Source organism: Triplophysa rosa, linkage group LG15, assembly GCF_024868665.1.
Source record: "Triplophysa rosa linkage group LG15, Trosa_1v2, whole genome shotgun sequence".
In the NCBI taxonomy this organism is placed as follows: Eukaryota; Metazoa; Chordata; class Actinopteri; order Cypriniformes; family Nemacheilidae; genus Triplophysa; species Triplophysa rosa.
This window is the reverse complement of record NC_079904.1, coordinates 6904937-6919341: the sequence shown is the minus strand read 5'-3', so window position 1 is coordinate 6919341 and position 14405 is coordinate 6904937. Positions and strand designations below refer to the sequence as shown.

General features: G+C 38.1%; 1 protein-coding gene across 2 annotated transcripts in view; it reads left to right on the top strand.

Annotated features, from left to right (window-relative positions):
* Nucleotides 1–14405, top strand: part of pde4dip (phosphodiesterase 4D interacting protein) — a 59773-nt gene that overhangs the window by 18041 nt on the left and 27327 nt on the right. For both annotated transcript variants that reach the window (XM_057352445.1, XM_057352446.1), the window contains exons 4-8: nt 3923–4036; nt 6179–6255; nt 9903–10026; nt 10126–10274; nt 10362–10518. In XM_057352445.1, coding sequence (XP_057208428.1) covers nt 3923–4036; nt 6179–6255; nt 9903–10026; nt 10126–10274; nt 10362–10518 — 621 coding nt within the window. The remainder of the gene's footprint in view (nt 1–3922; nt 4037–6178; nt 6256–9902; nt 10027–10125; nt 10275–10361; nt 10519–14405) is intronic.

The following is a 14405-nucleotide window of genomic DNA, read 5'->3' as shown; positions in this document are numbered from 1 at the left end:
GGCACATGGGCTGAAGCTCTGCTGTACATGTACCACCGGCACCGTCCTGTGCCATCACATCTGGAAAGAATTAACAAATGGGAGAAAGAGAGAGAGGAGGGGGGGGGGTGGGCGGCCTGGTTTGCAAATAGAAAAGAGATGCAACAGATACAACAAAAGAACAATGAAATTAGAAAGAGTAGATTTGAAAAGATCTTGGGTGAAATGAGGTCCAGAGCTATTCTTTTTTAGATGCATAGTCATGAAAATATTAGGCTTGAACCAGATTTGAAAGGAGATTCCCATTGCCCCCCCATTTATTTCGTCTCTGTCACCATGGCAACCAGCAAAGAAGGATGTACTGGGGAATTGGCTCACGAATCTGGGCCTCTACAAGATTAGCTATAGGAAACCCACTAAAATGTACAAAAACCATAAGACTTGACAAAACATCACAATCATCATATGTAATGTGAATCAGTGCAACAATTTCTTGAGTCATAGATTGGTGGGTTATTCTGCTGTACGCAGATGGGCTCTGACCGTGTGCGGTGTAGCTGTGACTGTTGATTTTCTGCTTGATTTATGTCTGTGTTAAACAGAGCGCAGACTCTGAGGTCTCAACCCTCTCGGGTTTAGATTCTGTCAGCCTCATACAAACACATGAACCATGTCATAATCACCGTGATTACAAGATGCGAAAAGTCAAATAAACACAGAAACTGGAAAAAAATAATGCATGTTTTCATTGGGCTGTAAAAGTGTAGTTAATTCTGAGTTTACTTTGAATCGGATGATAGACATTACAAGCCTTTTTTAAAAGCACATCGGGCTCTTTTATATGTTTTTCTAGCGATATCTAAAAGCATTTTTCATTGAGCTCCAACAAGACTATGATGGCTTGCTACATGATGTACTATTTAATAATTAAAATATTTCACTGCATGAAAATTGGACGATCTTTATTGGTGCATATTGTTTTGTTTGTGTGTATTGTAGCATGTTTAAAGCTAAATGTTATTGCTTCAGTTATTTTATATTTGAGGTGAATTAATAGAGTTTTACAGTAGATTATATTGTATCTCCAGAAAGTCCTAAATTTATAAACATAGACAAAAGTTACAAGTGTTGTCGTACAGTAAGGTTTCCCTAGGGCTTAAGCCTAGTCCCAGACTAATTTAAATGTTAGAGGTGTCTTAATCGAAAACAACTTGCACTGACATATCATAAAATATATTAGTGTGATTGTTTTGTCTCCAGATGCCCGCCAGTAATGTTTTTTTGTAAAGTATGATTTTAAAAACGACTTAAACATCCTGGTCCTGTCTTAAACTAACCCCTGTCCGGGAAACCGCCCCTAAGAGCGTAGAGTTATAGAATGTATGCAGATATCATTGCACAGTTTATTTGGTCATGCAGTAATTTGTATTGAATGATTAGATGGCAGACTTCTTGGCAAATTTCAACATAGCTTTTGACATTGTAAAGATCTCTTCGGAAACTCTTGTTGAGAAATGTGAGATGTACAATGAGATGAACAATTTTTTAACAAAGTCTAATTTAAAAAAGTAAGAATATTTTATATTCATGAAAAATCCTCAAAGTTCTTAAAATCAACAAATCAACTGGAAAAAACTGAATCAATGAAGAAGAAAAGAAATTTTCCTGAAAAACTAATTTTCTTCAAAATTGTTGCAAATAACATCTCATCTTAGAATTCACAGTGTGAACTGTTAAGAAGTGGGTTTTTTTATGCTTAACATTTTTGTGAATCCAGGCCCAGGACACACAAGTCACTATTTGTATTCCATGTAATCTCTTATGTATATATAATAACTATATATATAAAACCGTTGAGATATTAAAGCAATCTAATTTGTCCGTTTTCTTTTTTTGGGGTTACATTGCCTTATATGCCATACAAAATGAAGTATGGAGTGCTGTATGTCTGTGTTTGATTCCTCCTGATTTAGTTTTTGGCTCCCTGTAGAACAAAGTGAAGTGAAGTGTTTAACTTTGTCTTTTAATCACATTACATTACATTTAAAAATCTGTTTGTCAGTGTTCCGTAAAACTTTCTGAACACTGATAAGAGGATAGAGAAGTGAACAGCAGTTGTGACTTAGGAAGAAACGGTCCCGACACAGGGCGCCATGGCAACGCTAAAACTGTCTACAGTACATGCAAATGAGAAAGACGCAGAGCCAATCATGAATACATTTCTGCACGATTCTGGCTTCAGTTATCTTTGTATTTCATCATTTAGCTAGTCTTGTGTAAGCGACTGCAGTCATAACAAGATGAATCAAGCTTGGATTGTAATATTGTTAGTATCATATACCGGTTAATGCTGAGTAAGATGTTTCATTGACATTTCTTATATGCATATATAATAATAAAAAATGACTCCCATAAATGATTGAGTTTATGCTGTCATTTTTTATTTCTAACCCAAACTGTATGTAATCTGTGCCGTCTGTTACCCGACAGCGTTTTTTGCTTAAGACATATTAGCTCCCTCCTAAAAGCAAATTTCAAGTACTCAAAAAGTGTCCTGACTCCAGATCAGTCAGTCACTCTGAGAGTAAATGAAGAATATGTGTCCAGCGGACAGAAGCTCAGTCTTTGCTCTCCTCATGTCAGAGACATAACGTTTTAGATAGTGACAGTAAGACAGAGTCCAGACGCCAATGTGTCTCTTGACAAATATGTCAAACCTCCTATTTTCCCCCACAACGGAAAACCTCAGACCTCCAAAAGTCAAGATCCCCTTCACTGACAGACAGAGCGGCACAATTAACCTCATCGGGCACAGACGCACAAGGAAAACGAACTACGCACAGAACACAGTATTGCATTTATGTAATCAACTCTACTTGCCTAAAAGTTTATATGCATTAGTTGGTAAGACTAAGTGTGCGCGTGTAGGTGCGTGTGTGCGTGCGTGTTCACAGATGTTTTTGTGTTTGGCCCCCCGTTGTGTAGGCTAAATCATTGAATGTATTTTAAACTCTGAGTCTGATCCTGTTTAGTGTGATCTGCTTAAAATCTGTCATAATGTCTTTTTCTGTATGAAAGAAAGTGGAAAGTGTTTTTGTTGATATGTGTACTGTATGTTGGTTGGGGTTTAAAGAAGTTGACAGAGATCCCGCTACAGGATTCCACAGTGACAGCTGGTACAAGATTCCTCACAAAAATAACCCTGCTCAGTCCACACTTCCTACAGATTAGAGCCACACTGCCCTCCTATGGTTAGACATATTCACAAATAAAACCAATGTGTGTGTGCAAATTTCAACATTGGTGTATTTCTGCAAGCTGAATAGGGCTGGCTTAACATGAATAATACTACTGTAATGAATCAGACTTGATGAATTAAACCTGATTTGCGTGTTTTCTTGAATGCACGCACAGGGATCTCCTAAAGGTTGGTTGATGGGTTGGTTTAAACAAGTCTGTCCTAGTTTTTATTTATTGTTGACATGAAGTGAACATTGGCCAACAGTGTAGGGCACTCGATCCAGTTGAATCTAGATGTATCTACTTTGAGATGAACTGTCACTCGTTCTCTTTCTAGATCATCTTACTTTTTAGATGTGCCATGATCCTCAATTTTAATTCCTATGGTGGCTGTTGAAGTGAAAAAGACCCCCATATCATTCCGACAGCCCCCTCCTTATTCCCCCACACCATGCATTGGGGGTAGACCCCTCTAGGAGGAGGACCCTCAGTGTCACTTGTGGTTCATTCAGTTCATGTTGTTGTGGTTGTAGTTTAGGGAAACCTGCTACGTCTTATTTAGCTTCTTTTAGATCTTTTCACATTTTATTTGAGCATTTTATGCGAGCGTGCGATTTAGGCAATATGGGGCAAAAATGAGGGGTCTGAGAACCCCGAGCTGAAGACGGCGGTCATGTTTAACGGCTATCGTACTATTTCACAGCACCTCAATGACCTGAAGAAGGAGAACTTCAGCCTCAAGCTTCGCATCTACTTCCTGGAGGAACGTTTCCAGCAGAAGTTTGAGGACAGCAGCAGCGAGGATGTCCACCGCAGGGTGAGTGTCAACTGGGTGAGAGGTATGGGGACATGGAAACCAATCAATTTTTGCAAACTTTATGAACCAATTATTAGCCATGAAGGTTTTATATTATGTGACATTATATTTTCAAGTGAAGCTGTCAGATATGTACAGTATAGTGTACAGTGCAGCATTTGTTGTGCTTGCTTGGCAAATGCAAGGACCTAAATAACCCACAGACAGAGCAGCAGACACACACATCTTTAAGTTAAGCAGTGAACAACAACTGCAACCTGCATATGTGCTACCAAAGGCTGTGTATAAATAAGCTATTTTAATATGGATTAGCAGTCTCCCGCACCTGCCGCAAACCTAGGATCATTATGGGTAGTGTGATAGACTGGATGACTCTGGTTACTTTGGGGAAGTAAAGGTCACACTCTCTGTCATCTGTCGTCTATGTACTACTGTACCAATATGGATCACAGGAAAAGTAGGGTATCACTTATGCACATTAAAGCAGAACGGGACATACCAAATTCTGAAATTCATATTTTTCAGTTAAACTCAAATTGGTAATCATGTCATGCACATTTGTAATAAGTTTCCTATAAAAAGAGAATACAAAATATAAGCATTACAGTGGAGTCTCAGACATTTTGACCCCACTCTCCAGGGTCTAACTCTCAGGTCGACCACCAAAATTGTCTGTATATTGTACGAAATGCACAAAACACTAAACTTGAGAAGTATTTATTGGACAAAGTGATATTCTCCCCAAAGCAGAGTTTCAGTTTGCACTCCAAGTAATACTATGCAACATGAACGAAAAGTTTTTACCCAAGACTTTGTATTATATTTGTGGTGCCTGGTTATTATGTTTATGCATGGAAAACACAGTTTTGGTGTAGTAAATTGAGCAGTTTGATTTATAAGAATGCATAAACTTTTTTTTGTCAAAGACTTCAAGCAGCATCGCTTATCTGTTCTGATAACACTACTCAAAACTAAAATATGTCTGTGCATGAAAAGCGAGAATGTTACTGCCAAGAAAATGCTATTGCTATTTCTGTCTGACCTTTTGAAGTGAACTTGCTCCGATAAAACAAATATTGGTCCCACTGACCCAAATCAGCATCATTAATCATTAATATGGACTGATTCATGACAGCTGCTCCTCATTCATCAGAGTGTACTGGCAAAGGTTTCTTTGGATTATTATGGGATACATACCTATATTTACACAAGTGGGCACTGATCTCTTGCCAGCTATGCTGAGTCTCTGGTGTCGAGAGTTTAAAAAAGTTGCTGTTGCTGAGGTGCAGTGCATTATGGGAAGGAAAAAATAGAGGGGCCTGCTGTGGGTACATGTGAAAGAGACAGCGTAGAGAGCGAGATGGCAGGTGGTCGTGTCTGCTGCTCTATTTTAGGGTCTCTTTACAGCCACGTGACTACAGCTGCATGTGCACTGGGCTCACGGACGACTCTGCAGACTCAGCAGAGATGTGCAATTAACTTAATAATTTACAGCTTTTCTTTTTAATATGTGATTTTTTATTCGGAAAATTATTATATCTGAGTAGACAAATTAGCAGGATTTAAAAAAATATTTACAAATTTTATAAAAGATTGTTTGTCTCTGTATATGATGAAACTTCAATAGCTAAAGCCATGCAGGTGAAAGCTTGTAAGCCATGCGTTGATGAATTTAATATAGGGATAGCATGTGGTTTTCAACCCGTGCACCAAATGTCAGGCATCCACGTCTGCGTGGTACAATGCACGTATACAAACACACAGACTTAGAAGTATATGAGTATGGACCTCACATAAAATAACATTATTTGTTATACCCTATACCTCACTATACCCCAAAACTAATCCTCACACAAACATGTTTAAGTAGTTTTTTGTAATAAAAATGCGATTTTGCCCTCAGATGAGCATTTCAGATTGCTTTTTTGAAACATGAATGAATATTTTTTAAACCCTGTCTCTCACTAGTATACATTAGTACCATATGTGTAAAAGATGATATGCAAAAGCATATGCATAAAACAATAATAATGCATAAAACGATAATTTTTCAGATCCTGCTTAGTGTTACAGTCCCACTTTTGTTGAAGACAGTTGAACATGATTTGAATGACTTTTAAAAATGATTCTCTTGTTTTTCAGAACATTGAGCTGAAGGTTGAGGTGGAAAGTTTGAAACAGGAACTCCAGGAAAAACAAGAGCAACTTGACAATGCCCTGTAAGTATCTTACACCATAAACATTATTCCCATTATTCATTCTTCATCACTTATATTCAGTACTTATGTAGATGTATTTACATTAATCCTTTGCAGCTATGAAAACAAAGTAAAATAATAGTATTTAGCACAGGGGGTGAAGCCAAACATAGCCACAAAAACCATCAGGAAAGCAGTTCAACTGTCTTATACAGTAAATCGATCCTCTATCTCAATCAGAATCCTGGCTCAGTGCCTGCTACTATCAGCATTACTGCTTCTCATAACTAACAGCAATGTCAAACTTATCTATCTGACCTGCCAAATGCATAAGAGCAGACTCCACTAGCAAGTCTGTGTCAGACTCTTATCAGGTTTGGGGGCAAAGCAGCTGGTGAGGTTGAATGCCATGATGCCATGTGAAGCATATACCCAAAGTCACCTGTAATGTGAATACACACAGAAGCACAAATCAGGCACAGCTTAAAAGACAAGACTCACTGTGTATGTAGATAGAAATAGCTAATTCTACGGTAATAAAAACTTATAATATAACACTTCATTATGTAAGGTTTTTATAGACCTCTGGAGACATAGTTTTGTATATATTATAATGCATTTCTGTTAAAGTTTTCGTTTTAAAGTAGGCTCTATTGTCCTTGTGCAACTGGTCCGACTCGCCCCGCTCTGTGCGGGCCTCGAACCAGCGTCGGTCCGGATGGAAGACGGGCACTCTAACGAGGAGGAGCATTTGTCGCTAGAGCGTCGAGAGTGAGGTTTACCTCGCACATCTCTCTCTCGCTGGCCTCTGTTACACTTACAGGGATGACCTATAAATGAGACCCCCTTCCCTTGTGTTATTCTTTGGGTGACATCATTGTTCTGTTCTATAGCACCGGCTGCTATATGTCATTTACATCACACTCTGTGTTCATATCTAATGATGATATCTGCCTGGAGAACTATGTCTTTGCTGCCAAGCAAAATTCCCCTTACACTTTCTAACTATTCGCTCTAGGGCTCAGAATGAACATTAAACGCTCTAGCACTGAAAACTGTCATGAATTCAGTGACATCTCCGCAGGTTTTGATTAGTGATGGGAGTGACCGGGACGATGGCTCAGACTGCTCTCCGTCCTAATGGATGTCCTGGCGAGGTAGTCAAAAACCTGAGATGCTGTTTGCTCTGGATCAAACGCTTACAGCGGGGTCAGAACCACAGCAATCATCACGTTTGAAAACAGCTCAGCAGAAATGGAGCACGGGATCTGGAAAAGCTGTTAGGAGGTCCCGAGAGGGCCGCTCTTTAGTTCTAGAGTGATGTGTTGAGTGAGGGACACTCCTGAATACTTTAAAGTGTCAGAGCAACACCCTTCGCACACTCAGAGAACCATTAAGCCAATCCCAAAAGAGAGACGAGCGAAGATTGTTATAACTCCCTTTTGTGACTCTTTTACTTGCTTTCACACTTAATATCCCTTTGGGGAGTTGAAAAATGAAATGAAACTGGTTTACAGAGGCTAAAAGGTATGAATGTGCTCAGGGACAAAGATCAAATAAATTAGACGTGACAATGAGAAGTAATTTCTTTAAGGGCGCTATTATATCTTGTTCAGCTAGGGATTCTCTGCTCAGTTATACATACCAAGGGCGATGATGATGTCCTTATTAATGCTTAAAGTTGTAGTTCACCAAAGTGAGAATTCTTCCATAATTTCTCCTAATGTCATTTAAAACTTGTATGACTTTCTTCTGCAGAACACAAAATATATTTTGAATCTAACTTCACCAGAAGTCTTTCAGTAACCCCACATTATTATGTGATATTTATCCTTCTGGAGAGTTCCTATAATGTGTAAATTCTATAACTCATTTTCAGAAAACACAGACCATATTTTCTTTCAATGCATATTTTTCTTTCATTCCTGGACAAAGTGCAATTATTGTGGTTAAATGAGTAAAATGTGTTAGAATTTAACATGTCGTTTATAAAATTAAACATGGAAACGTGAAAAAGGAGGTCAAACTTTTTAAAATTAATATTAATAACTTTTGTTAGCTAAGAATTTTATTCCCAAATGTAATTTTTTAAAATCTTGTCGTCTTTATTAAGTCATCACTTGTCGTCTTCATGACGTCATCACCTGTCATATTTATGACGTCACTGCCACAGTGATGACGTCATCACTGGTAGTCTTTATGACGTCATCACCTGTCGTCTTTATGACGTCACTGCCATAGTTATGACGTCATCACTGGTAGTCTTTATGACGTCATCACTTTATGACGTCATGACTAGTCTTTATGACGTCATCACCTGTCGTCTTTATGACGTCACTGCCATAGTTTGATGTCATCACTGGTAGTCTTTATGACGTCATCACCTGTCATCTTTATGACGTCATCACTTTATGACGTCATGACTGGTAGTCTTTATGACGTCGTCACCTGTCATCTTTATGACGTCACTGCCATAGGTATGACGTCATCACTGGTAGTCTTTATGACGTCACTGCCATAGTTATGACGTCATCACTGGTAGTCTTTATGACGTCATCACCTGTCATCTTTATGACATCATCACTTTATGACGTCATGACTGGTGGTCTTTATGACGTCATCACCTGTCGTCTTTATGACGTCACTGTCATAGTTATGACGTCATCACTGGTAGACTTTATGACGTCATCACCTGTCATCTTTATGACGTCCTCACTGGTAGTCTTTATGACGTCATCACTTGTCGTCTTTATGACGTCACTGCCACAGTGTTGGCGTCACTACCACAGTGAGGACGTCACTGCCACGGTGAGGACGTCACTGCGGCAGCCACGTGATAAAGACGACCAATGATGACACCATCACTGTGGCAGTCAATGGCTGAATCCGAAATCGCATTCTCAATGAGTAGGTACTCAATTTCAGTAAGTATCTACTTAAGGAGGGCTAAATGGGTACGTACTGTTTTGCCTGAATGGGTGTAGTATGAAGGCGATCGGCCGTCATATGCCATATTGACGTGATCATGTGACGTAATTCTTCTTCTGTTCCTTTTCAATGGCGGGTGGCTGGCAACTTACGTTTTAGGTGCATATCTGCCACCTACTGTACTGGAGTGTGGTAATGACAAGCGCAACAACTTAAGTTATGAGAGGCAGGTTGCATTAACAACGTAACATGGGTTTTGTACAAGTAAACAACACATGAAACAACGCTTTCAATTTTCTTCAAGTACAGCACATTCAGAGCTATTTTGTAGTTTCATTTTTACCTTGTAGAGCTATATGCTTTTGATAAAAGTACAAAATTAAAAATATAACCGCTTTGTGATTTTGCGATGCGTTTTCTCAGTTTTATTCAACTTTGATTGAACAAGTGCCCTTAAAGAAATTACTTCTCATTGGAAGTGATGGCTTTTACTATTTTACTTGTATATCTTGTTCAACTAGGGATGCTCTGCTTAGTAATACATACCAAGGACGATGATGATGTCCTTATTAATGCTTAAAGTTTTACTCGTGAAGGCGCACGTGATGACAGAATTATTTTTTTTGTTGAACTATCCTTTTAAGTTTTGAGGGTGGGCATCCTTTTTCCATTTGTCTTCATATGTTTGTTTTGATGCATTCTTTCTGAATTGTTTAATAAGAGTCTATGTCACTTCACAGGACCACAGCAGAGACTCTGACCAATCAGAATGAAATGGAGGTGCAACGGCGTTGTGAAGAAAGGCAGCAGGAGATTCGACACATGCAAGAAGTTCTGGAAACCAAGATCCAACTTCTGCAGGAGGTGCATACCAAGTTCTTATACACAATACCGTTCAATCAAATACATATTTGTGATATTGATTCATTTATTTATTTGGAGATTTATTTATTTTGCTTTCAGGAAGCTCAGCTTGCAAGAAGTGAAGCAGAAAAGATGGCTTCCCTTGCTGACTTAGAGTCCCAGCACTGTTTGGCTCTGGAAAGGAGGATGATGATGGAGATGCAGGGCAATGAACCTTCATCTGTCACAGAACAGCAGGAGAAGAACAGGTGTAATGATCAATCATCTCAACATGGCTAAATCAGCTACAATTGATTCTATGATGCTAAATACTGTAACTACATGCTTTCTTTTAGGCTGATAGATGAACTGAATGAAAAATTATGCAGGAGGGAACAGGAGGCAGCTGCTCTGATCGCAGAAAGGGATGTTCTTGCTGCAAAAGTAACTCAGCTGGAGGAACAAGTGCAGAACCTGGATGCTCCCCTCCAGCAGAAAGAGAAACATATGCAGGTAGCTCTACAATTGGGCTGATATTGTGTCCTACAATGCCCTCAACACACACCACTGCACATTTATTTGTAACCTAGTTAAATCTGTGTCACCTCGTCAGCAGCCAGTGTGTCATCACATGCTTTTAGGCATAGACACAGGAATAGAAACGTACAGGTCTTTTAAACATTGGGATTTGGTTATAACAGTGATGGGGTCATGCTGTTTATTTATAAATGTACATTCAACATTTTTGGTGGCATGCATTTATTGTCCTGTGAGACAGTACCTAAGTCTGTGCCTCTAAATTATGTGTGGTTGGAGCCTTAAAGGGATAGTTAACCCAAAAATGAAAATTCCCAAAGTGAAAATTACTCACTTTCTAGTTGTTCAAAACCTTAATATTTCTTTTTGTTTAGTTGAAGATAAAGATATTTAGGCGAATGCTTGTAACCAAACAGTTCTTGGCCATCATTGACTACCATAGTAGGAAAAATGACAATGGTAGTCAAAAGTGCCCCCAAACTGTTTGCTGTCCTACATTCTTCAAAATATCTTCTTTTGTGTTCAGCAGAACAAAAAAAATGATAAAGTAATTTTTTCTAGTAGTCAATGGGGTCCAAGAACTGTTTGGTTATAAGCAGTCTTCCAAATATCTTTCTCTGTGTTCATCAGAACAAAGACATTTATACAGATTTGGAACAAAATTACAGAATTTTTATTTTTGGTTGAACTGTCCCTTTAAAATCTGATATCTGGGGAATGTGATCATTCACATAAGATCTGGCTCTACTGTAACTCGATTTGGCTAGCCTGTAATTAGGTCACTTTGGCTTTTAGCCCCTAATCAACCCCAAAAAGAATATGGATTCAGATATCTGACTGTATTTATAAACACAGTCACGCGTATAGCTTTGTAAATAGATTCAATGTTTCATTCAGATTGGAATATTTACAGTGAGGGAGTAAATAACAAACAGAGAGATTTATATTCAGTTTGCATTATACAGATTATAATAGCCATTTGTATAGGAAAATGTATAGGTGCTTCCCAAATCGCGCACTAATGCACTATTCTACGCCATTTTGTAGTATAAATAATGTGAGTAGAGTCGTTTTTAACGCTTTGTGAAACGTGGAGCAGTAGCATCACTAGTTGTCAGAGAGAGACATCTAGTGGCATTGTAAAGTCATAGCAAGCTAAGATTGATCAGGGATGTGATTTTTTCTGTTTAAATATAAATACGGATTTTTTTACCTCGCTGGGATCACCCGCGTAAATTGCATACATTTCATTTATTTTAAATCGTGACAGGATTTGGCGTTGGGGTTTTGGGAATGTGCGCGTAGTCATCATACAGCAGGTGTTCTGTCGAATTGTCCTATACCCTGTCAGATTTTCCTACCGCACGGCAAAATTTAATATAATCTAAACCACATCGACAAAATAAACAGGTAGGATGATTTTACAATGCAAAGTACCCTGTCAGATAGTCCTACCATCTTAAAACAAACACATAAAAAAGTTTACAGCGTAAAATCAGATTATCCTACAGTAACAGGTAGGATTAATTTAAAGTGCAAAATACCCTATAAAATTGTCCTACCAGTAATAAATAAATATGTAGAATGATTTAACAACGAAAATACCCCATCAGATTGTCGTAGCAGTATAAAATTCACAGGTAGGATTATTTTACAGCGCAAAAAATGACGTATAGGCTATTGATGTGCGCATGCCTGGTATAGGACAATCTGACGGGTAGGATGAAATTTCAGGACACCGGCCAACAAGATCCTTTATACGCTCTCTATGTCATCAGGGATGGATTACTGACCGGGCCAGTGCCCAGGGGCCCTTAACTAGCATGAACCCGAGGGGTCCCTGGGCTTCAAGGTTGCGCCATCCAGTTTGGTACAGAAAACCCCAAAAACAATGAAAACAAATGATTATTTATGTTTAATATACGGGCCCCATAGCCTATACAAGGCCTCTTAGACAAGGCTTTTTATCTGTGAGGGCTCCCTGGCACTCCTGTTACTACTGGGCCTGAATACACTGTAAAAGTGATATGATCAACAAGTCATGGCAACATATGTTACTTTAACTTATTAAATTAAGGTAGCCTAACCACTTTATTTTTCAAATACGAGAATCAACTTGATGTTTTAAGCCACTTCAATGTAATGTAGATGAGTCAATTTAAAAATGTAAGGCAGCAATTAACTTTTACAATATACTTGCACACACAGAGAATTTGTTGAGGTGACAGAACGTGATTTCAGTGCACAGATATAGACACATTTGTAAATACAAATTTGCACATGTGTACATAAAATTATTAACTGTCCATCTGCCATATAGGTTGAAGGTAAAATCATGCATGAAACAAAGGGAAATACACAAAGGAAGAAAGAAAACATTTAAAGCCCACCATCACTTTTTCTTTTGTCTAAATTGATTATTTTTAATAAAAAATGGCATTGAGAGAGCAATAGTCTTTTTTAGCATGAACATTTTAACTGTCAAATCTTACACACTTTAATACAGTTTGCTGAAAGTAGTTTAATACAAAAAATACAATTTATAATAAAAAAATAATAGAAAATGATATTCCTATAACTTGTTTCTGTAAACCCTGTACAGATTGTTTTTAGTGCAGGCATTTGACGCAGAGCGAGAATGGTTTGAATATATATGATCATCTTAACTTTCTTTTTCTATAACTGAATGCGCAGCTAAGGGAAAGAACGGGAAAAATTGTGGAAGGGAGTCCTTGGAGGTAACTGGCCCCGGGGCCCTTTGAAGTCATAATCTGTCCTCATTGTACGTCATTGCACACACTTGTTATAAATGCAGAGCGGCCGCTTCATTCAGGGCATCATTTTGGGAGTAACCTTTATGCATTCAGAGAGTCCGTGAAAATAGACGCCAAACACAGCTGTTTTGTAAACTCAAAAAAGCGGTGTCATATTTTATTAAGTGGGGAACTGAACAGCGTTTTGTAACGTATACAGAAAATCCCGAGTCTGGAAGTTGAGACGTCCAATTTATATTATATGCTTTAACATGATAACATCTATATGCAGAGAATAAAATAGGCCATTCCGCGATTTAATGGCTATACAACTGAACTATACAAATGGCCGAAATAGTCACTGTCTAATATAAACGCGCTTAATGCATATATTTAAATGAACTAAAACCGCAACATGCAGCGTTTGCAAATACTTTTATTACGTGCGGATTAATGCGGACAAACGCGGCATGAATGACGTATATGCGCCATCTAGTGGCTGTGTATGGAAGTCTCTTGAGGCCACAGTATTCGTTACTTTTTGTGTTCAATTATTGTTTAATGAATTATTGCTGATTACAATAAAATTAAAAGTAGGCCTAATATAAACTTCTCAAGGGGTGCCATTTGTTAATGCAGTCTTCTTTTACATTAGCATAAGATATTTGCAAAAAGCATCAACCTATTTTATTCAATATTGTTTAGGTGACTGTTAAACAAATAAACATTTGAACTGATATTTTCAAAATTGCCAGTCAGAATTGGTTAATTATAATAGTTTGTTTTTGTATTGCTAAGTGAATCATGTAACATTTAATCAGTAACATTACTACTAACAGACTATTTGGGGGGGGGGGGTTGGGCGAGGGTGCCTGCAGTCATCTTTCTTTTTTGTCCTTGGCTGATCACATGCCTGATTTATAGAATAGCAATTATTGCTCGCAAGCACTCACATTAACAAACATAAACATTTTAGAACATTATAGGCAAAAGCAAGCTAGCTTATTTATTATTTAGGTTTCATAGTGTTTTTTTCTTCTTTTAAGTAATCTTACAAATAAACAAGCAATTACATCATACTTGTAAAGTACAGGGACTAATAATGGAAAC